This window comes from Geospiza fortis, unplaced genomic scaffold, assembly GCF_000277835.1.
Source record: "Geospiza fortis unplaced genomic scaffold, GeoFor_1.0 scaffold19, whole genome shotgun sequence".
Taxonomy (NCBI): Eukaryota; Metazoa; Chordata; class Aves; order Passeriformes; family Thraupidae; genus Geospiza; species Geospiza fortis.
In genome coordinates, this window is record NW_005054465.1 from 1,408,148 (window position 1) to 1,432,291 (window position 24,144).

Below are 24,144 nucleotides of genomic sequence, written 5' to 3' on the forward strand. Positions count from 1 at the left end.
TGAGCGGAGGGGCGGGCAGGGGCTGTGTGGGTGCTGCCGTGGTGTGGGGGCTCTGAGGAGGAAGGGGAGGGCGCCTGTGGGAAGTGCAAGGAAGAGGGGCAGCGTGTGCGGGGCTGGGTGGGCAGCGTGCGGGGCTGGGCTCCTGCGGAGGCAGCGCAGTGAGCACTGAGCACTGCTGGGGTCACGCCTTGGAGGAGATGGGGGTGAATGGTGGCGGTGCAGGGAATGCTGGTCAGTTGAGCAATGTCAGCTGAGACTCGGGCTCAGGAGGGGCCTGTGGGAAGTGCAAGGAAGAGGGGCAGCGTGTGCGGGGCTGGGTGGGCAGCGTGCGGGGCTGGGCTCCTGCGGAGGCAGCGCAGTGAGCACTGAGCACTGCTGGGGTCACGCCTTGGAGGAGATGGGGGTGAATGGTGGCGGTGCAGGGAATGCTGGTCAGTTGAGCAATGTCAGCTGAGACTCGGGCTCAGGAGGGTGAACTCTTTGGTGGTCTGCCTTCGGTTCTTCGGAGTTGTGCTCACACTTCAGTTCCCAGCGTCTCCTGCCTGTGTCTGTTCTGTGGTCCGGATTCGGTGTGGCCACTGTTGGGGTGCCAGCAGCAAACAAGCTCAGTATCGTCTTACTTCCTGTTGTCAGAGCAAGGCACGCACTCCTTTGTTTTTCCCCAGTCGAGTGACCAGTTGTCTATCATTGCTGTAGGGTTATTTCTGCTTATGTCAGGCAACGTTTCCCTCAGTCTTCCCTTATGTTTTTACCCATTCTATGTATGTATTTTACACCGTTGTATCTAATCAACACAATTCTGCCTCTCTTTGGGACGTGTGGCTGGTGTGTGCCTACATTCACCCAGTTTCTGTGCCTGGTATTACCCTGCTAGATGCTGGAGACACAAACAGCTCCATGACGTGATGTTTCACTGCTGTGCCTGTCCTGTCCCATGCTGAGCTCATATCTCGAGCGCCTGTGGCTCTGTGGTGAGCTCTGGATGTTGAGGGAAATAGTGCTGCTCTTCCTCTGCTCTCTGCCTGTATGTTCACGCCTCCTCTTTGTATCAGCTTTAGCAATCCTGTGGTATCTGGAATGTAGGGGAAGTTGGAGAAGGAAGGTTGGTTGAATGGCTTACCCTTGGCAGAAGTTGGAGTTCCTGTTCTTCCCTCCTTTGCTCCTGCCTGTGCTGCCAGTTTGTCGCTGGCTGCTTCTCCCACGGGTTTTTTGGTGGCTGTGACGTGTGTTGTTGGATCCTTCAGTGAGCTGGGTGCCCTGGCAGAGGAGACTGGATGGTTCTCTGCCAGGTTAGTGAGTTGTGTCAGCGTCTCAGTGGGTGTGAAACCTACTAAAGCTTATGGGGAGTAGAGAGAGGAAACTTCACTGCCAGGGGCAAGGCTAGAGGAAGGCAGTGGAGAGGGAGACTTCCCTTAGGGCAGCAGGCAACTTTTTCATTGGCTTAGCTGTTTCACAGAACTGTGTCCTGAACTGGACATGCTTGCTAGTGTATATCCCATTTGGTGGCAATGCAGTTGTAGATTAGCATAATTTAACCACAGAACTATACCAGTAGTTGCATTATTTTAGTTACTCATACCTGCTAAAGTACTAAATACATTCGAGCAAACAAGAAGTTGTGACTAAAATTTGTGAGCAGAAGTGTGCTGCTGTTTCTTCAAGGTAAGTCATACTAGTTCATTTGAATTCACTTTGTAGCATTCTCCTTTTGCCCCTCTTGATTCTTTTCCTTCAAGGAAAATAATCTGGAGAAAACCCTTTGTTAGGGTCTTCTAGTACCTCATGGTCTTTTTCCCAGTCTGATACTACTACCTTTGAATAAATTGCAGAAAACCCTATGGTGTAATCACATGATGCCATCAAAACATCCTTCCAACCTTTAACTGATAGGAAATGGTTAAGATTGCTAGGCAGAATTCCTGTAGTATTTCTGAAGAAGTTCCATATCGTCCATTATTAGTCATCAATATTTGCTGTTATAATTTTGGTTATTCTTAATGTTCATGTAAATTACTCAACCCAAAGAGTAGAAACCTTCTGAATGAAGGTTACTGCAGTGGTTTTATTGAGGGATGACAGAGACACAAATGTAGAGCAAGGTCATGACAGAGTCCTGTTTTCTTGCAGGGGGTAGTGTGGGCATAAAGCAGCTTCTTGCTCTGTGTTCTTGTAGCAAAGCTGAGCTGCGGCTTTCTCCTGACCTTGCTGAGCAGGAGGGTGTAGCCTCTGTCCTTCCTGTCAGTATACCTGTCAGAGCTGTTAAATAAAACTGTGGGGAGGTATGTAATGAATAGAAATGTCACAGGTTACTTTCTTATGGTTGTGGTGATAACTGGGAGGACACAGGTGAATCAGAGTTCCTGAGTCACTGAAATCCCTGTTTTCATGGGGAACTATTTAAATATTTCAAAACATGCTACCACAGGCAGCTTCAGCCACATGGCTTTCATTCTTGCTTATCTATTTCTTGTGGAGTTCATATTGATATTTCTTGGCTTTGAGATTTAATTGGGCCCCAAATCACAACACCTAAGGTCTGTTTCCTTGCTTAAAGTGCTTGTGGAGGGATGGTGGTTTGTAGCTGTTGAGGTGCTGATATGTGATGAGATAATAATGGCTATAAAGACTCACATCAGAAGTATGATGAGTTATTTCATAGCAAGGCATACCAGGTTTTTTTTCACTCTCCAGTACATGATAAAGAAATCTCTGAATTACAAAACCTGAAGCAATAATGGCTTATTGTATCACTAGATTTGTAAACTTACAATATGCCAAATCAGTTTGTAGTTGGAGACTTGATGTTTAGAAACTGATTTTTGAGGTAGTAAGAAAGGCTATGAATTCAGGCACACTTATGCAAATGTGTAGTTTTTTTCTAAACTTGCTTTGAAAATAGTCTTGCTGAAATCACATGCTTTTCTGTCATGATCCCCTCTCCCAAAACATGGACACACCAAAGATCTGGTGAGGAAATGCGTTTGCAGTTCGTGTCAATGACTTCCCATCAAATGAAGAAGTTAGCTGAGGAGGGGTTTTGGAGCAGCCCTTGAACAATAAGAACTGAGCTGTGCTGGCAAGTTCTGTGTACATAATCATGCATTCCTGCAGTGGTTTTTAAATATGCAAATAGCATTGTGAAATAATTCTTTCTCCTTTAAACAATGAGAGTTTAAGTTTCAGAGTTGAATGGAACAGGCTTCTACATTCCTGTTTCATTTTCATTTTTTCTTCTACCTATAGAATGTTTTTTCTCAATGAGGTATTACTGTAGCAACCACATGAATCATTGGAACTAAATTACTAGAAAGGAGAAGCAATTTTAAGTGATGTGGAAATACAGCTGTTCTAAGTAGCAGTTAACAATTTTGATAAACAGCAAATAATAGAAAAAGCAAAATTCAATTGCTTGTAATCTATGCAATTGTAGAACTCTCTTCAAAAACATTCCAGCTGATCCAGGCTTTAATAAAAAGCTCTGTGTTTTTGAGATAATTTCTTTGTCCTTATCTGTCACTGTTGCCAAAGTTTAAATTTTTTTACATTTAAATTTCTATTCATTTCCTGAGGCCCCAGCTGCAGAACAGATGATGGGTGAATGAGGTAGATCAAAATATAAATGAAACTGTTGTCAATTACCATTCTTAGTAAAAGTATTTTTGGGTAGTTTCTGGGTATAACTGTGGTTACAGTGTATTCCCTTCAAAGGGACTCATCTGAAGAATCTTCATTTTGCCTGAGCTAAAGCCCTGCTCTGGGGGCAGGCCTGTGTGTGAGGCTGGCTTGTCACTGGGGTTCCCTGCTATGTGCTGCCTTCCTTCTCCTTTGGCCCTGCTCTGTCTGTGTGGGGCCAGCTCAGGTGCACCTCATGCTTATCCAGGGGATGCAGGTTGAAGAGGTCACTTGTGCCACTTTCTGGCTTTCTAGATTTATGATGTATTTTTTCTCACTTCTTTTGCCCTATGTAACCAATGGTTTGTCACTAAGCATCTGTTTCCCAAATAGTAGTAAGTGTTTTGTCACTTAAACTATGAGTAATATAAGAAAGTAAGTTATTTAACCTGTTTGGAGTATGTTGTGTTCAGTAGTCAGAGAAATTATCAAAAGTGCCTAATCCATCTGCTTTGGTCTGCTCATTACCTTCTGGAGAAAATGTAAAGATAGGAACATGAGGAGAGCAGTCCCTTCAGTTCCAGTGGGAAGGCTGCTGGAGGGCAGCTGCTTCCTAACCTGCTGTGAGTGGCAATAAACCCCTGGTGTTCATTCAGCCTGGCTTTATAGCTCAGCATGGATGTGGCTCCACTGAAATCACTGGGGGTAAACTCAGCCACATGGCAAGTGTGAAAAGGAATGAGACCAAGAACTCTGCGTACAAAATCTCAGACTTACCTAGCTGTTTTAGAACAAATTTCCAAAGAAATGTTTGGTCTGGGCTTTCTGCCCTTGGTGTTTGGGACTGAAAAGCAAGTTTGTAACGTGCTTGGCAAGGGAGGATGGAAACTATTGCAGAAGAATAGGAAAAAAGATACAATAAGTCAAAAGAAAAAGCTGCCAAGCATTTCCTTTTGAGTTTGCATTTAGCATATTTCATACTTACGTGGTTGTTAACGTTTATAATTTCCTGTATGAGACTGCAGAAGTGCACTTTTTGTAGCTGAAGTGACGTGGAGGACAGTCTTGGAGCGGTGTCGATAAGTTACACGTGTACAACATCCCTGTCCATGCTGCTGGGAGTCTGGTGGGGTTAAACTTAGTTAAACTGATTCTAGGTTTCTAATTCTGCACTTTTGTGGAGATTGCAGTGACTGTCCTGTTCTACTCAGGCTCTAGTCAATGGATTTATTTTTAAATTTGTAACTATGTCTTTCAAATGTACATTAAGAAAATGATTGACCTAAAGAAAGGGGGATGTATTTGAGCACAGTGTGCAATGTTAGAGCATTTTTTTCAGGGAAATTGTTTGAGAATAAAGAAGGTTAATTGAAGATCACTCTCAAATACATCTCTGAAAAATTTCTCACACTGAAATACATGAAAATATCTGAAAAAACTTAGTAGTAAATTGTTAACAATCCTTCCTAATGGAGATTAGAGAAATGTCCTGAAATCAGAATGTCTTCATTTGGTTAGTGCACCTGCATTTTTAAAATAACAAAAAGTTGCCTGGCACAGTTATGAATAACAAAGAATAGGGTTATTAATGGTGATTCTTTTTCTTTATTGTTTGATTATGATTTATATTAACAAGAGCAAACTAAAAAATCTTAACTCTATCTCAAATTGCTAATAGGAACTTAAAATGTTAACTTCCTCAGTTTTGGTCTTTTTACATTTTTATCTGGAAATGTTTAAAAAACCCCACAGTGAGAAGGGAGCTTATAGTGAAAGTAGTGACAAAATCTGCACGTTATGATAACATTGCTCTAGCACAGCAGCAGGATGGTTGCTGAAGAACTGATGTTAATTAAGCCTGTACAACTGTTCTTTAATGAGTACTTGCAGAATTAGAGGACAGCTTATTTATGTGTGTGTGCAATGGAACTGTAATTATACAAGTCCTTATGGCCTTTCAGGTTTTAAATATAGATTTGAAGAGGTTTGTTCTTTAGCCTGGAGTGTCTCCTTTATGTTGGCTAAGCACATCTCATGTAATTACATTAAGAACCAAAGTTATGGAGATGGCAGTTTTATATTTTTTGGGAGGGGAGGAATAGTAATGTTAAAATCTCTGGAAAAGAAGATCAGTAAATAGAATATTCATTGGGAAGGTGGCAACTATCAAATAGAACCCTGTGTCTTGGGCTAGATGGACTTTTTGGTGGCTCTGTTTTTTCACTGTACATATCTGTGAAACTGTTGGCCTCTGAATAGCAAATGTGCTGATTTCAGCAATGTTTGCAGTGTCCTGTGATCTCTTTTCAAGCTTAGCTTCTTGACAACCTTGTACTCAGAACCACATTATTTAGTCAGCATTTTCCCATTCTTACTTCGTGCAGTGAACAATATGGCTTCAATTATTGCTAACTTTTTACTAGAGTAAATCATTCTAAAAATTTCCCAAAGCAAACTCTGTTCTTATAACCTGTTTGGGGAGAAAAAAGGAAAGGAAAACATCTAATTTCCATTGGTTACAGAAATTATTGTTTACAGGCAAGAACCCTTTGCCTTAATCTTGGTGTAGGCCTTGCTGCCTGAATCAGTTTGGTATCTCCAGGTGATGCAAATGCAGAAGTGTCATGTTTACATAGGCAGGAAATAGAAGAATAAATTCTGAGTAATTCAGGGTTTGGTTGTTTTCTTTTTTTTTGCCTCTGTAGTTTACATTTCAATATTAATGGGCATTGAAATAGTTGTATTGTGCTTTTGGACAAGAATCTGACAGTAGGTGCATGTGCACAAACTACCTTTTCGTTTCATGAGTTTGTGATCTACCTTCAGCAGCAGTTGTTAAAGAAAGACCTCTGCTCGTGGTTTTGTCTTGATAAACATAAAGCAGAGCTAGTGGGAATTTGCATGGTGTGATTTTGAAGTTTCTAAGTTGGATATAATACCAAAAAAATTGAAGTAGTCACATGTAGTGAAATGTCTTCAGTCTGCTAAAATTTAAGAAACCATATTCTCTGCAAGACAATTGCAGATTTCCATCTTTATATGTGCCAGATGTTGAGTAGGAACACATGCATATCAAACACACATTTCTGTGCATTTGAAATATTCTAGTCTTCAACTTTTAGTGATCTTTTACTTATCGTTAAAATATGTATAACTTATGTAATGCCAGAGATCACTTAACAGATTTTAGTGTCCTGATATTCAGAATGACACTGTAGATGGAAATTTAAATTCAATCCTTAGGAACAAAGGAAAAGTGTGTGGTATTCAGAGTTCTGACCAGGAATGTTATCCCTTCTGTCTGTCAAAAAAGAGATGTGGAATATGACCTGGGAGATGGGGTTTGGGTTTCTGCTCCTGTGGACTCTACCCAGGGAGGCACTGAGCCTCTTCTGTCCCTGTCCTGTGGTCAGACAGGGATCCCTGTCCTTGGCACAGAGGTGGTGGCTGGTGCAAGTCTGTGCTGGAAGTCCTGTCCCACCCTCTGATGCCTTCCTAGGTTGCAGGTCTCCAGTGACTCCCTTGCTGCCCAAGCCACTGGTCAGTGGGCACTAATGGGTGTCTGAATGTTGGTCATTTTTGGCATAAAAAGATGTAGTTTGTGTGGGGTTTGGCGTGTTTTGTTTTGAGTACTTTGTGTAGTAATCAGACTCAGTATTTGACTGGATTGTTGTGATAAATTCAGTGTAAAGAACATGTGGTGTTACAAAAATGCTATTGGTTTTATAAAACATGCTGTTGTTATTATACTTTTGGGTTAAGATAACCAAAATAAGAACTCATGGATGAAGAAGAAATGTCATGTAGGTGTAGCAGTGTTGGGCCTTGTGTTCTTAACTGGCACTAGCAAAAGGCACTGTAAACACTCACAGGCCAACTGGAAATGTAGCTTATATCTTTCCTAGACTTCATGTACCATCTAAGTTGGACTTCCTATCTATAGAAAGTGTTTAGTAAATAATGACCTAGGCCCCTTCCTTAAACAGGAAAAGGAGAATGCATCTCATCTGCTGTGTGCCATCCCTCCTCTTAAGCCAGATCTTAGGCTTAGGCTCCTTACAACTATTGATCTTCATTAAGATTTGATCCCAAGCAGCTCCTGTTTTGTTTTAGCCATATGTGTCAGGATAAGGTGACCTGTGCCCTGGACATCACATGTTTCTGCTCTGTCATTCCCAAAGGTGCTTTAGCTGACTAATTTGGGTATCTGAGCATAGGTACCAGTGTTTGATCAGATCAGCACACAACAATTATAGAACAATTGCTTTGGCTTTGCCAGACAGGGCTGCTGTTAAGGATAAAAACTGTTCAAGACTACTGAGGAATCGAATGTTTCATTGAGGATGCAGCTTCTGGCTGAATTTGTGTGTTGCTAAGTTGGACTCTGTTTAAAAAGACTACACACATTTACACACCTACTCTGTGGGATTATTTCTCAAAAGAATCTACAGGATTATTCTTCAGAAGAATCTTCAGTTTGTAGAGAATGATTTTTAAAAGTACTCACTTAACTTCATTTCTTTTGTCTAGTGTCTGATTTTGAAGAATGTATCTGCCTATTTATTCTATCCTACTTGATATAGCCCAAAAAGAATGATGAAAAATGACAAGAGGAAGCATTGAATATGCCTACTATTACAAAATATCCACTGAATTGTAAATATCAATCTTGCAAGATTTTTGAAAATATTTGCAGTTGATTTGAAATGAAAAATCTTTAACATGTAATAATTAAAGGATAGGTAAGCTTCTGTTTTGTTGAAAAACAGCTTACCTGCAGTTAGCTTTGATAGATGAATGAAATCCCACGGTCTTTAAAATCTCTTGATGACTAAAAGTAGTGGGAGAAAAGATACTAAATGTACCCAGAAAAGTTCCAGAGCTGTGGGTGTACTGCATGCATTTTGTAGTTTTTATATTATAAAGTTCCAAATGCTTTCTTTTTTTTTAATAGTTTATCATCATTTGAAAGGGATGAGGAGGAAAGGCAACTGGCCTTTCCAAATTTGAGAGCAGTAAATTTGAGGAAAACATGAATACACTATATTTCTCTATTGTCCTGCTTTAATGCTTATCCACTCTTTTGGTTTGAGATTGGATTAATTTGACTGGCTGCTTCAGTGTGAAGGCATAAGGGGCAAACAAACTGCTTTTTGCAGTATGCAGGAGCAATAAAACTGCACAATAAAACTCTTAATTTACATGTAAAATGCACTTTAGGTTACTGAGTGGGAGATCCATATATGTATATTCACCTAATAGCTAAATAAAAAATTCAGGTTCAGAATTTGTGTATTACAACAAAACTGCAGCCTTCTCTCTGGCTGTCAAATAGAGCATTTGTACTGAAATATTCAACTTCTGAAATGGACAAAAAGGGTAAATACTTGCTGAGGACTTAGTCTTCAGAGCAAATCTGAAACTTCCCTCAGGTTTCAGTAAAGAAGATCCACCTGATAAAACTGTAATTGTAGACAGCTAATGGTCCTCAGCTCTTCTGAAACATGGTGAGCTCTGGTTACAAAGACTTTGCCAGCTTATGCTGCTTTGTACACAGCAGTGCTCCTCTAACTATGGTGTAAGGTTTAAATTAGCAACTAAGGGAGTTACAAAAAGAAAGGGACAGATGTTACCTAATTTTTCTGAAATGGAAGCAAACCCAAGATTCATGTTAAGATCATATGGTGTCTTCTTGTTTAATTGCACAGGACTCAGGCCTGTAGTTGCCTGTACTTTACTCGGGGTTTCCTGTGTTGGTGGTTAAGTGCTGCTGTATCAGTTCTGAGCGTATTGGTCCTGAGAATGCTGTGCTGGGGCTATGTACTGATTTTTACTCATTCTGCAGGTGAGGTACATAAGGGGTACCTTTCCAAATCTTTCCAAATTAGCATCTTCACTGCTCTTCAGACTGTTACTACTTACAGCTTTTATAAGCAAAGTTGACAGGACTCCTTAGCATCTGACTGGTAACTCCAGATCTTGAGGCTAACAGGGTGTGTTTGTTAGATGTCCTATCTTGTATCTTTTGCAGTTGGTTGCTTGATGGTTATATTTATGCTTCCACTTCCTGACCTTACTACATACTTGAGTTTTCAAATGTTGAAATCCTTCATTCCATCTGCTGCTTCTGTGTTCAAGATCCTGGGTAGCTGCTGAGATTTAAAAGATTAAAGCAGCTCTGTGATGTTGGCAAATTTTCAGCAGCAAGGCTTCTGTCCACCATCAGTTCCTCGAGCTCCTTTCTGCTGCCCTTTTTTTTGTTGCAAGATCTTGATACTGTAGTCCTACTTCCTTATCTGGTAGTAGATCCTCCTAAAAAGCTTTTGGCCCAGTCATGGACGTTGGAATCCCTAGTCAAGTGTTGTGCAGGACATATATTGTGATATGTTGCACTCTTCCCAGTTTGCAGTGTAATCAATTTCTTTTCCATGAACCTTTCACAGTCACCATTGTGCCCCCATTCTGTTAACAGCTGTCTTCTGATGAACAAAACACTGAAGTTGAAACATGAAGAAAATCCTGCTTCTCAGACTCTTTGTGGAGGAAAGAGTTGCTGACTTCCTGCTTAGGCTTACTGTCAAGCTCTCCTGTGATAGAAAAAGCTTAGGAGGAAAATATTAGGGGAAACTATTGGGAAAATAGCACTTTAGGCATTTCTTGCAATTTACTCCAAAAGAGTATTGAGAGGAAGAGTTTAAAAATTCAGGTCCAGCAGGTAGCACAGAAGTCCTTATAGTTTGGGTGATAGACTGGGTCATATAGACTGTTAAATGCTAGTGCAAGTTTAGTGGTAATGAGTTTGGCTTCCAGAGGTGTATGTTAAGGGCAATAGAACTTGTTCCTTTTTGAAGACTGATTTGTTTATAATGTTCATTATCTTTGAGCTGTGTGTAGCCTAGCAATAAAGAACAAATTAAGTGAAGTGTACATCTTTAAAGGATTTGTCCTACTTGTTATATTAGACCATATGAATTATTGAGGAGGAACTAAACCTTGTAGGTGCAGTGATACCTACAAGCAGACCTTTGCTTTAGCAATTTTATGGATTCAGTAAATACCCTTGCTGTATTTCGTTTGATTATTTTCTAAGTCTTACTTGAGAGAAGTAGAGGAATGGTCCTTTTAATACTGAGGACTTGATTCCCGTGTCTGTGGGGAAATTTGAAATGCAGACAGTATTTGCTATGTACCTGAAAACTTGGCTTATTCATCAACATCATAATCTTCTGTTCAGGAAATGTATTTCCATATTTCAGTCCCCCCATGCTCATAGAAAATTTCTAGGATTTCAGGGTGGGGGTTCAACTTTCTGATTAAAAGCCCTACTGTTCATGTAGGGCACATAGAAGTTTTTCCAAGCTATTGATAAAATGTTGTGTGGCACTGACTGAAGAATTAATAATGAAGGGATTACTAGCATGAATGAGGAATTTTATCTTAGTGTGTCAGGAGAGTTCATCATCTGTTCCTCAGTCTGGAGGGGCTCTGTGCCAGTGGGGAAAAAACTCTGCAGTGCCAAACCAGGACTTCAATGGGCTCTATGACAGGCTGCAACAGTGTTCTGTCTTCAGATCATATTTATGGTTATGACACATCTCATAAGATGTAAAACTCTACTTATATCTGTCCATGCTGTTATCCAAAGTTATTAGGCCTTATTGTTGCATGTATGCCTTCTTTGTTCCTCAGTAATGTCATGTTTCTTTTTTAGTCTCTGGTGTCTGATGCCATAACACACGTACCAACTGTATTCCTTCTTGGCAAGCTGGTTAACGTGCCTCTGGACACCTTTGTAATATATGAAGGAAATGAAATGGAGTAGACAGTGATTGGAGGGAACCCTGAGAAGCTGGAGGGTAGGTCTGCCACCCAGCAGGACCTCAGCAAGGTAGGGGAAAGCACAGGAAGAAATCTCCTTAAGTTTAACCCAGACAAATGTGAAGACTTCCTCTGAAAAGTACCAGCCCTGCAGCTGTGCTGGTGGACAGCGATCCTTGCAGCCTGGTGACAGCAAATGGCCCTTGGTGAGCAGTGAGAAGTGGCAGTGTCCAGTGCCATTAGTCACAGTGCTGGGTGTGCTCCCCTGGCCTGAGGCTGCCCTCAGCAGTCTGTCTGTGGCTGTTTCTGAACTCACCTGTGAGTTTCATTTGATTATATTCTTGTTTATATTCAGTTGCTTCGCATCTGAAGGGTGATCCCAAGGTGCAACTGCTGTGGGAGGAAAGGGAGGCAGAAGCAGAGGAAGAGACAACCTAGACCAAGCAGCTGAGCAAGTGTAATATCTTCTGTGGTACACCTGCATTTTAATTTGCCTTTGCATCACGCTACAGGTCACAGTATATCCTCTGATTAATGTCTACTGTCCTTTTTGCTATCGGTCTCCTGATAGGCTCTGGCACAGAGGAGGAGACATTCATGTAAATCATCAGGTTCATATTCTTATCTTGCAATTATGCATCTCATTTCCAGGTTTTCACACTCAGTAGTACCTTTTCTTTTTCAATCTGTCTTGAAGGTGTAGTGGATGTTGGCTGAAAGGATGTCATCTCTTGTGAAGTGTAAGTTGTGCATTAAGGAGCTGTTCTGCAGAGAATATGTGCAAGTAAGAGAGCTGTGTCTTTCTAAGATTTGAGGACAAGACTTTAGCAGTAATTCCATTGAAACGGCAGTGGTAAAAATCCATTATTTCCATTTCATGAGTCCAAAGATATTAATGTATTCAAAAGCCCCAGAATGAATAGCAATTGATTTTGTGACATGTTCCTGTTCTTCTGAAAGTATATTCAATAAATGAATCAAAACTTTTCTCAATTAAAAGAAAAAAAATAAACACACACTATTGGAAAATATTTTATTGTTGGGCTTTTATAATTCTGAATATTTTTATAGTGATGTATTATGTCTAGAATTAATAATTATTAGTTAGTTGCCCATAGCACCTTTGACCTCTCCAGTTTGTTGTTTTTCAGCATCTGATTTAGAGTGACCACTGATTCCAGCCTCCTCATTTTCAGGAACACAATCTGAAAATGCAAGATAGAATATGATGAATGAATGAGCAAAAGACTAAAGGCAGGGTGTGTCTTCAATGGCAATTAGACTTTGAAGAGGAGCTAAATTTAAAAGCACTGGTGATCACCACTCTTCTGTGAGAGCAAGCAGGCCCTGCAGACACCTGTCCATGGCCATGGTGTGTGTGCTGTTCTGGTCAGCAATGTGTAGTGACCTATTTTTTTTTAGAGGAGAGTTTATCCATCATCATTCTCTTTGGTTCCTGGGATTTTTGTAGTACCTTAACCTGGAAGAAAGTCTTTCACTGGTCTCCTAAAGGGAGTGCTGTGATGGATGTCAAAGTTCAGCTGTCCTTCACATACACTGGGCTGGGTAACTGGTGACATTATCCTCATTTTAAAAGGCTGCAAAGTTAGGTCTTGAATTTTCTTCCATTATCTCCTGTATTCCTCCTGCACTGCAGCTGTGCAGGAAGCTGTATCTAGCAAACTGAACTGTGTTTTAGGAGGTGGTGGAGGAGCGAAGTCACAGCAGAGGAAAGAAACACATTCCTGAGAGTCCTCATTACAGAGCATGAAGAGTATGGGAGACTGCTCATTTATAAAAGTTGTCCTCCACCCTTAAGCAGCTGTTCTGGTTTTGTGCATTGCCATGCAGTATTTGAACATCTTGGGAAGCCACAGATGTTTGAGTCATACACTGGACCTCATTTGATCCTTATTCCTATTGCTGGAGCCTTCTGGCTGAGATCACTGGGACTCAAATCTTGCTCCCAGCTCCCACTTCACTAAGGAGCAGCAGTTTTGTTACATGTCAGGTCTGGCACTTGATCCTCAGCTGTTTCAGCACCACTTCCTGTGTTTGTAGCTGGACAGTGGGGCTTGGCTGTGGACATGATATTTACCCAGAATTATGGCAGTTTTCTGTGAACTTTATGCCTGACACAGATGTTTTGGAGAGAAATGCACCTTTGCATTCTGTGGCTTCAAAAAGTATTAAATTAAGAAAAACAAGGATAGCATTAACATAGCATGGCTCAGATCAGCTGTTTTTCATGTATTGCTAGCCCAGGATGAAAACATGAAGACAATTTTTGTGACTAGGGGGTACATAATTGGATGTATATAACTATATTCTGATAGTCTGAGGGCATCCTCTCCATTGTTTTTGTGATTGTAATCAGTTTTGGACTAATACCTGTAAATATGTTTGCATGATAATAACTTCTACTAGGTTTTATGTGGTAGAAACAGTAAAGTAGTCATTTCTAGGCAAAGAAACATAGAATTAAAGTGGGGTTTGGCTGGAACCCTACAGCTGTTCAATCTGTATCCAGCTGTAGGGCCCAGATATGCCATCCCTCTATCATATGGCAGTGGTTGGAAATAGCCCAGAGAATCAGCCTGGTGCCTCAGGGGCCTGTGGCATTTCAGACATCTGGCATTTCAGACCTCTGTCTGCTTTGCTTTATACATATATTTGCTTGATCTACCCTTCATTGTTTCAGTTTTTAATGTTCTGCTGGTACTTCTTCCACTTGAGCTTATTCTGTTTTAAAATTTGCCTCTTGGAATAGAGGTTTAATTACTGAACAGATGTGTTGTCTTCATTCTGCCTGCTCTAACTGCCTTTATCTCTGTTCATTTTGAATCTTAGTCTTTTAGCTCATTAAGTCCTGTGGAGCTAGAACTCAGTTAAAGACACAAAAAATAATACTCTTATCAGATCTTGCTGCAGTTCTGTAAACAATCTCTTAATCATGCTTTTATGTTAATGCCAAAGAAACAAATAATTTGTTGCACTGTGATTATAAACAAACGAATACAAAATTGAAGTCTAAATATTGAGATGCTTTTCCTTCCTTTGGGTTTTGTGGTTTTTTAATTCTCTTTAATGCTTTCCAAAACAAGATTAACTAGAGACTTATGTGGAAATGAATCAGTTATGAAAGAAAATAGAGAAAGTAAAAGAGAAATTGAAATTGCCTGAAATCCTTCATGGTCTGAAGCTAGCGAAGAGGGAGAAGCTAAATGTAGGTACAGGGATTGCTTGGATATAAAACGTAGGACATAACTGTGGGAATGCACTGAGGTACAAGAATTGGAATGCAACTATGTGTAGTGAAATCTGCAAAAGCTGGGAATGTCATGCTCAGTGTTTGAGATCTGCAAGCAATTGGCAGCATTTTTCAGAACTGTTCTTGTAAAAAAACTGCTTTTCCTGAACTTGGGGCCTGATCCAGCCTTTTTTTTTTTTTTTGTGTTCTTGGCTTGTACTCATGTGAACTAGAATGGAATTAGCAAGAGACAGTAAAGCTGTGGTTGTGTGTAGTCTCTCCTCAGTGGTATAAAGTTGGCTTAAGAAATTCCTGCTCCAAGTCATTCTTCCCTGCCTATATAACATTTTCCAGGAAGAGCTGGGTTTTTCTGCGGGACTGAAATGTGAAATGTCTGATCCAATTTTCCAAAAAGCATTTCAGAAAACTTCCTATTACTTTTTTTTTCCCCAAGGCAGGCTACTACTGGTAAACAGTGTGCCTCCATGAGCAGTTATGCTGGAATGACTGAAAGAATGGGCACCCTGTGATGGCACCAGGGGCTCTCCTTGCCAGAAATGAGTCCATTTGGCTCTCAAGGCAATAGCCTGATGAAGCAGCAATGTTCATGGACTCTGAACAAAGAGTCACCCATCCTCAGTCTCCTGGTTTTTGAGGCAGCAATAAGGAAGGAGGTGTCCAAAGAAACATGAGTTTAGAAGCAGAAAACAAAACAAAAACAAACAAACAAAAAAACAATCCAAAAAAACCCCCAAAACGTGTGCTTTAGCAATGCTCCATGAAAGCAGCTCTTACTAGCAAGTTAAATTTGACTGGCCTGGAAGATTTGACCAGTGTAGACCAGAGGAAAATGATCTAATCAAGTGTGCCATCTGAACTCCCTGCAGCTTAATTGACACATGGCAAGTGCTGTATTTTTTCCAAATCTCATTGCAAGGTTATTCATGAAATAGCTGCCCTATTTGCAGGTTTGAGCCAGGAGGTCACCAGAAGAGTTAAGAAAATTCCCTCCAACTTTCAGTTTCTTTCCTTTGTTGTTAGCTTCAAACATACAGACTATTGTCTATACAAGAAGAGAAGAAACCTATTTTGGTGTGACATATATTAGGATTGATAAAATTTGATCTCAAATCTTTATCAATAGACCACATTTTAGCAGTGATGTAGTTTTTCTTCTTTGTACCATCAAATTTTCTGCAATTCTTGTGGTTCTTTAAAATCTATGCTGTTTTGTAGCTGAAATTTAAGTAAAACTGTGATGGCAATAAATGAGTTAAATGAATGTGTGTCTGCCCCTTCTCCCCAGACTCAGTAATTTTGTGTAAAATTTTAAAGGAAAACCTCTTTTATACACGCAGGGCAGCTTTAGAAGAGGTAGAAGGAGATGTGACAGAGTTGGAACTGAAACTTGACAAGGTAAGCTTTTAATTCAACAATGTTTGTCTCAGAAACATCAGAAAGTGTGTTTCGGTTTTGTTTTAAAGTTCACAGCTGGGAAGTGTCAGTGGCTGACCAAGCACCCTGCTCTGCAGAGGGAAGGGATCCAAGGGGAGCTCCCAGCTGGAGGCCAGGCTGGAGCAGAGCAGCACCGGGCAGCTGAACTCGCTCCTTCCTGGGCGGGGGCCTCGCTTGTGCAATTCCCTCCTGAGCGGCCCTCGCTGAGCCGCTGTGACTCAGCCCGGGGAGCTGCTGCAAACTCCTTCAGCCCCCGGTGAGATAAAAGCCAAGGCTTGGTCACTGCTGCGCCCAGAGCCTGCTGATCACAATAGCGTGCGCTGGGGACACCTGGGTACCCTCTGGTTTGGAGGTTTAAAATCCATGCTGTTTGTCACTGGTAATCTCAGGCACAGCAGCCAGGTGTGTAAATATATATATATATATATATATGTATATGTATATATATGTGTGTCTGTATGTATATGTATGTATGTATATCCCTCACTGTTGTGTGGAGGACTTGACTACTGTAAAATTCATCCTGCATTTTGTCATGCTTTGTGCATGTATATAAAAATTATATGTAGCATCTTTTCAACTCCTTAATATCTGCTTATTGGTTTCCTCACCTTTGGAAACTTTATTTCTTTGCTAGTGGCTTATTTTTGGTTTTCATCTGTATAAAGTCTTCTTTCCTTTGCCTTTGTGCTGAATGTTTTAAATTATTTTTATCTGTGTTTTCGCATGGCAGGGAGATGTCATTTGTTTACCTCCTTAACTGCTTTTTGAATACAACCTTTTTTTCCTGCAGCTGTTGAGCAGGCTGCAGAAAGCTGGAGACAAATAAATATGGTGTCAAGCCTGAAGACTTGTTCTTTACTACTTGTAATAGTATTTCTAGTTTTTAGTAGCTAAATCTAGCAACTTGCTCTTGCAAAATAAATTCAGGATTCTTAATTTTGATTTGGTGTGAATCTTGGTGAAACTTTTGGATATAACACACATTTTTACTGTAGAGGTGTGGAATCTGTTTTGGTAGATCAACCAGTGTAAGTATTTAAAAGATCTGAAAAATCAAACTTGCAAGTATGGCTTTTCCACCAGTCTGAAAGTTTTTGGGGAAAAGAATTCTCATATTCCTTAAACGGCATTATTCAGGGCCTTGTAGTACAATACTAAAGTTGAAAGCCAAGCTTCTTGGGTGAGCTGAAGCAACTGTGGCCTGAGGCTAATAGTTTGTCTAGGCTTGGTTGGTAACTTTTTCTGGTCAGTTGTTCATACTAAACTTGGTTTTATTGTCCCACAATTTTGACTTTGGGCTATATCGTTTGCAGTTTTGTGCTCTCTGGAAGAAAGCAAGCCCAGTTCAGGCTTGTGAACTTATAAGCAAAGGTAAAGGGAAAAGGTTAATGTTGATAGTGGGGTTTTTTTCTGTCCATTGTTCAAGCAACTTGGACATTCATCAGAATGTGGAAGATCATGCTTAGCTTTACATTTTTCCTAAGGATCTGAGTCAACATAAAAATTGCTGGGTAACTAAGGCAGGAAGGATGCTTGGATGGTTTCTTTGCCCCAACAGAGGACCAAGTGCTTCTTTGTTCCTTTTCATGATAATTTATTTACCATCCTTGAAAGATCTTTCAGAGATGAAAGTTCAATCTTCTGGTTTTATTCTCAGCTTGGCTTAGGGTGGGGGAGCTCAGTCATGATGCACCCATCTCAAGAGAGCATCGTGGCAGTTGCAGTAACCCCTGTTTCTTACGTTAATGGCCCAGTGCATAAGTGGTTCAAGAAGTGGGAAAACATCCATCACAAGATACTGAGGACCTTCTTATCAGACTGCAGTACCATGAGGCCTGAGGTGCTGACTGAAGCAGTGAGTGGTAGGGGTGGAAAGCCATCAGAGATTAGTCTGTGAGTGGAAACATGATTGATTTCACCTCCTGAGATGTAACCATGGCTCTTCAGCTGTGCAGAGAACCTTTTGCTTTCCTCTTCCTGTATTCTCAGTGTCTCAGGATGAAACAACTGGTGTGGGTTTAGTTTTTGTTTGTTTTGTGGTGTTTTTTCCTCAGAAACCACAATAACCTCATCATTTGCTTGGGTTATGTTTTAGCTGCTGTACTTTTTGCCTGTGTAAAACTCTCTTGAAATATGTGCAACATGTTAGTTAACAATACAGCAAGTAAAAACTAATTTTAAAAGTTTATAGTGTGCTAGCTTTCCCAATAGCATATCTAATGACCTAGAGTAGTATTTTTATAGCTGTTACTACACAGTAGAAAGCTTTTCATAGAATCTGAGGGTGAGAATGTCACTTTTGAAATTTTTATTTTGTAGCCTTAACTAAGCTCAGCATTTTCATGTTTATATGATGGTGTAAAAACCAAATCAAAATAAGCCTTCTGCTTTCTCTCTATTTATACACTCATTTTAGCTGGTGAAGCTTTGTATTGCAATGATTGACACTGGGAAAGCATTTTGTACAGCCAACAAGCAGTTCATGAATGGAATTCGAGACCTTGCACAATATTCCTGTAAAGATACATTGGTTGAGGTAAGTTTATTGAGGTGAAAGTGGAGGGAGAGAAACATAACTTAAAAAAGGTACAACACAGCAGTTGGCAAGAGAAGTAGTTGAAGTTTATAGAATTATTTGCCTTTTTGCTCCTTTTTCTTTGCTATCTCTTTGAGAGTGGGGGTTTCCCAGCTGTGGTGCACTGCAAGTGTCTGTGCTGTTTAGTTTCAGTAGTGACATGGGTCTGCCAAATTTCAGAAAAGGTGTTAGATTAGTGTATGCACTGGTGATTGCAACACATTAACCTGTTTTTTGAGTCAGAGTATTAAATGTGAAAAATATTAATTAGTGTCATATTAAATACTGTAAATGAATGTTTTAGTTTATGTGAACTTCCCATATCTTTAGTCAATTTGAATTTTTCCTGCTTTTCTTCAGTTTGCTGGTTTATATACAGGTAGAAGTATATACAGGTAGAAGTAACATTTTTATATATACAGGTAGAAGTAACATTTTTCATGCTTGTATCATTAATAGATTTATTTACTATTACAGCTGTGTTCTCCTTCTAGCCTAGTGGTTTTAGTCTCATAATAGTGCTATAAGGAAAATGAATTTCTCCGTTGTAAAAACTGAAAAGCTGTAAACCTCTGAACTGTTGCTTTTGTGCTGTTTTTAATAGGGCTTAACTTAAACCACTTTTATTTTCTCTTTACAGACCAATTTGATGAAGTTCTCTGACACTTTACAGGAAATGATCAATTATCATAATGTGAGTATTTCTAGCTGCAACATGGCGCTGATAGCTCACCTTCAGTTTTTTTGATAATAGATTAATGGTAAAGCCTTTCTTGTTGATAGTGTTTGCAAAGTAGTGGTTTAAGTGGTGTATAAATAACTCTAATTTTATACTTATAGTTATTTTAATAATGTTTTGTTTACAAGATATTTATAAATATCCCCTTTTCTGCAGATTTTCATCTTGGTTTATTTTTCATTTGGAATTTGTAAGCTTTGGTGCTCTAAGACAGTAAATACTGGATAGTTTAATCTTTTTGAATCAAACTGATGGTAACATACAGACTATGAGCTTATACCTTTGCTGGTCTGAAATAATGATTGTCTTTTCCATAGTTGCTACTTTCTCCCCTATCCTTTATAAATACACAAAATGAAGCACCTATGGTTTGCATGTAGTTTTCTTTTTGGAAGGATAGCAGATTTGTGTAAGTGTGGAGAAAGGAGAAAATGCTAGGATTTAAGACTAATTGTAATTTTTAGCATGTCAGAGTTAATCAGAAACTTCAGTTTTCCCTGGGTTGAAAACTAATTTTTTTTTTCCTGTAAAGAGTTTGCTCTTTTGGACACCTCTGACATAGATCCTCTGTTACTGCTGCTGTTATTCTACATGATGGTGCTTGCACTGCTTTGGTAAAATTTGGCATAGCACAGCTCTTCCTTTCGGGCAGGTTTGAAGGCAGAAAGCAAAGAACAAACCATATTGAAGAAGATTTCTTTTAAGATCTAAGTAGGACCCATCTGGCTTCTGCACTGTTTTTTTTTTTCCCCCCTCCATGCCCTTACTGTGCTCAGGCATAGTGAGAACAAAGTGGCTTTTACCAAAGGCACAAACATCAGGAATGAGGCACAATTGCTTTGCCAGACATGTTGTGGTTCTGCATTGCTTTTTGTGAATCTGCTGAGTTCAACAGGGCTTCCTGGCTCAGAGTGACAGGTCAGTTGCTGACCAAGGTGACAGAGCCAGCAGGAGGGAGAAGCTAGAGGAAGAAAGAGGAAAGGAAGGATGGAAGGGGTAGGAGATGCTCCCACTGAGTTCTGGATGACTGTCAGTTTTTTCGTCTGAGGCTTTGCTACAAATAAGGCCAGGGACCAGCCTAATGCAGCATCTTCACTGATTCAGCAGTGGGGGAGTAGCTGTGACAGCTTATGGCAAATAGCAGCTTTCTTAGACTTGCAGTGTATGAAAGGTAGTATGTTGACTAGGCTGTAAATCTAATCAGATCATGGTCTGGTCACTTCTTTCTGGTTTTTTTAGAGGAAATGATGTCTATGTGTTTTTCTGCCCAGCACATTTTTTCTCTTCATTACTGTAAGCAGAATGCAAGGCCCATATTTCTGGGAGTCCTCTAAACATTTGAGTTTCCATCTGGTTTTATCTTTTGGTATTGATCTTGATTGGTGCACTCCCCAGGCACTGGCAAGCTTAAATGTCAGCAGTGGGAGTAGTCCCAGCCTGAGTTCCAGTTTGTCAAGAAGTTCTTTATTCTAGTTGTCTGCTTTTCTGGTTTCCCAGAGTGGGAATACAAACAGGTTCTTCCATGTGCGACTGGTAGATACAATTCTGGTTGGAAGGGTCCTCAGGAGGTGTGGATGGTTTGACCGCCTGCCTAAATCAGGGTCAGATATGAGGATGGAGCAGGTTGCTTTGGTCTTGAAAAACTCCTAGCATGGAGACTGGATGCAAGGTACAGGACCACTGCTGGCTTTAACTCAGTCATGTTTCCCTTCAGTGTTTCTAGAAAAGAGAGATGAGCTGGTAAGGGTTTTGCTGTCAGTATTTGGCATTACATAGCTTCCCATTTCCAAATCTTAATAAAGAATCTAAGACTCAGAAAATTTAAATAAAACATTTTTTGACCTTAAACTTTGATGTTTTGGCTTGCTTTTTCGGGAAAATTCTTTAATATTTCAAGATCTTTACCTTTTATGAGAGATTCTGTTCAACTGGGCCAACTTTGTTTTTGTGATGCTGCCTTGTGTATTTCTGTTATGCAGAATTGGAGGTGTAGAAGGGTTGAAAATTGAGGCAACATTTGTTGTCTGCACAATAAGTGACAAAAGGATTTATCTAGTTGTCATTGACCTGTTCCATTCCATCCTAAAACTCAGAGGGCAGATGTGAAGCTGAAGGAATGTGTGTTTTCATTTTCCAGTTAGAATTTTTTGGGTCAGAAGAGCACATTCAAATTATCTCACATCCAGGTGTGCTTTGGCCTTAAAAATTTAACAAATATCTTAGACTTTACAATTCAAATGAATTTATTATATTTTGTGCCTCCAGCCTTCCCAAATCACAAGATATTTTGGAACCATTGCTTAGATTACTTATTCTTAAAAAGAATCAGCCATTCCTTTTAGTAGTCCAGCAGTGGGTGTTTTTTTACAAATATTCATGTAAAGGAGATGGTGCTGAATACTCATGTATGCTGCATTTTCAGCATTAACTTCAATCCATGGTTTTGGGGTTTTTGCCTGAAGTTAAGAGCATGTTCTTTCTATGGTTTCATTTGTCTTTTAATTGTTGATAAATTGTGAAAGTCTAAAAAAAAATGGCTCCTTAACATTCAAAGTTGTTTCTTCAGGGACATTACTGTACAATTAACATAAATAAACATCTTCTATGAAACCAGGCATGTCAGGATGAGAGAATAAGATGCCAGAGGCTCTTATGTCTCCTTATAACCACAGTCTTTAAGAAAAGAGCAGCAAAAGATGCTTGGTTTGAGTTATTTTTCTTATTTTCTTCCTCATCTTTTATTTATTTCAAAACTACTGTGAAGGGATTTATATTTTGATATTAGAGACACAGTGGTTTAATAATTACATTCTTGTGTAATTCTGCATAATAACCATTGTATTTCTGAAATCAGAAGGTATGAATACCTCCAGGTTACTGAACTGCATGTTAATGTTTTCTTTCAGATTCTGTTTGACCAAATCCAAAGATCAATTAAAACACAGCTTCAGACTTTCGTTAAAGAGTAAGTTAATTTGCACTTGTAATGGGAAAATTATACATAAAATGGAATTTTAAGAATCTGATTTGAGTGGGTAAGTGAAACATCATTCTTGTAAATTGCCCCCCATAAATTGAGAAGTGTATATTAAGGCTTTGTCAAAAATTGCCCCCAGTCACTGAGGCTTTAGATCCAGCTGCAGAAAAGTTGCAATAGGATGAATTACTAATCTAATTACAAATTGTAATTTTCTAAGCTTGGGGGACAAAGCTTTTCCCCAGTAGGCATTAGATGTGTTCAGTTACATTTCAATTTTGTCCTTCCATTGGAAAAGAAAGACAAGAAGCTTCTGTCATAATTTGTGGCTTTCCATTTGACCCAGGCATGTATTGAAGAATATAAAATTTGAAATAGACACCAGCTATAGCAGTCCCAAGCTTGGTCTGTCTGGTGTAGCTTTAAACTCTTTTTCATGCTTTGGAATTAATTTTTTAATTTAATATTTAATAATATTTCCTTTTTCCATAGAGATATTAGGAAATTGAAAGATGCAAAGAAACAGTTTGAAAAAGTGAGTGAAGAAAAGGAGAATGCTCTGGTGAAAAATGCCCAAGTTCAAAGGAATAAGCAACACGAGGTAGAGGAAGCAACCAATATTTTGACTGCAACTCGGAAGTGTTTTCGACACATAGCTCTGGATTATGTTCTTCAGGTAAGGACAGCAATGAAAGCTTTTCAAAACCATTTGTTACATATGGTTAGAGACATGTCCTTTACAATGTTAGAAGTTCTTTTTGTAAGCTTCTTGGAAGCTGTGGAGATTCAGGGAAAAAGGAAGAACTTTATCTGCAAGTAATTTCTTTTTTAATAAAATCTGAGGAAAATTAATTGATTCATTCCAATTGCTTTAATGCTCTGGTATTCAGTGCCCTTGCTGCAGTGACACAGTTTAATTTTCAAGTTGAACATTAATTATGAAAAAACCCCAGTATTTGCCTGATACTTAGCTAAATGTTTCATGAGCTAGATATGCTGCAGTTTCTTATATATGTAAAGTAAAAACTGTAATCTAGCCTAGGAAATGCAAATTACCTGAATAATTCTGATACAGGACATTGGGTATTTCTGCAATTTTAGCTGTATGCTTTGGGTTGTATTCAGCTTGTCTAGATGCCTCAGAGTTTGGCATTGTGCTGTAAGGGGAGTCAAGAACTTAACTATTCTTTATCTTTTTAGTGAAGATCTCCCATATGCTGTTCTTTGTCATGTTGCTTTGTATTCTGAAATACAGTAATAAATTTTCTTTTGATACTTAAAATTCATCTGCTTCATACTTATCCACAACTACAGCAAAACAGGATTATTGCAACTCAGATGGTGTGAGGGGTTGGGGGCTCCCAAATGAGTCTGAGCTTCTGCTATGATCAGAAACAGAACAGCTATTTACAATTAAGCTGGTTTTATATTAGACATTTTCATCTTGATTTGTGACAGTCCAGTCAGTTATTTAAAGCTTAATTAACTTCTCTATAAATTGCATTATGAGTTGTAAAATGAAGTGGAGCCTATCAGCCTGGGCATGTTCACAGACATGGTGGTCAGTGGTCAATTCTGAACTCCAGCTTTTTAAACACTAAGGTCATTTTGATGTTTAAAAAGTGGTGTGAATTATTCCCCAGAGGATTATTTGTACTAGCACTAAATGGTGGGGGCAGCTGGCAGCCACTGCTGTAGTAGGCCAGTTCCCTGTC

At 39.5% G+C, this 24,144-nt stretch overlaps 1 protein-coding gene across 1 annotated transcript in view; it reads left to right on the forward strand.

Annotated features, from left to right (window-relative positions):
- The window catches only part of ACAP2 (ArfGAP with coiled-coil, ankyrin repeat and PH domains 2), a gene marked incomplete at its 3' end in the record, with an annotated part of 52,686 nt that overhangs the window by 1,223 nt on the left and 27,319 nt on the right, over nt 1-24,144 (forward strand). Inside the window, exons 2-6 of the mRNA XM_031062794.1 lie at nt 16,039-16,096; nt 18,555-18,674; nt 19,354-19,407; nt 22,359-22,417; nt 22,922-23,105. Coding sequence (XP_030918654.1) covers nt 16,039-16,096; nt 18,555-18,674; nt 19,354-19,407; nt 22,359-22,417; nt 22,922-23,105 — 475 coding nt within the window. The remainder of the gene's footprint in view (nt 1-16,038; nt 16,097-18,554; nt 18,675-19,353; nt 19,408-22,358; nt 22,418-22,921; nt 23,106-24,144) is intronic.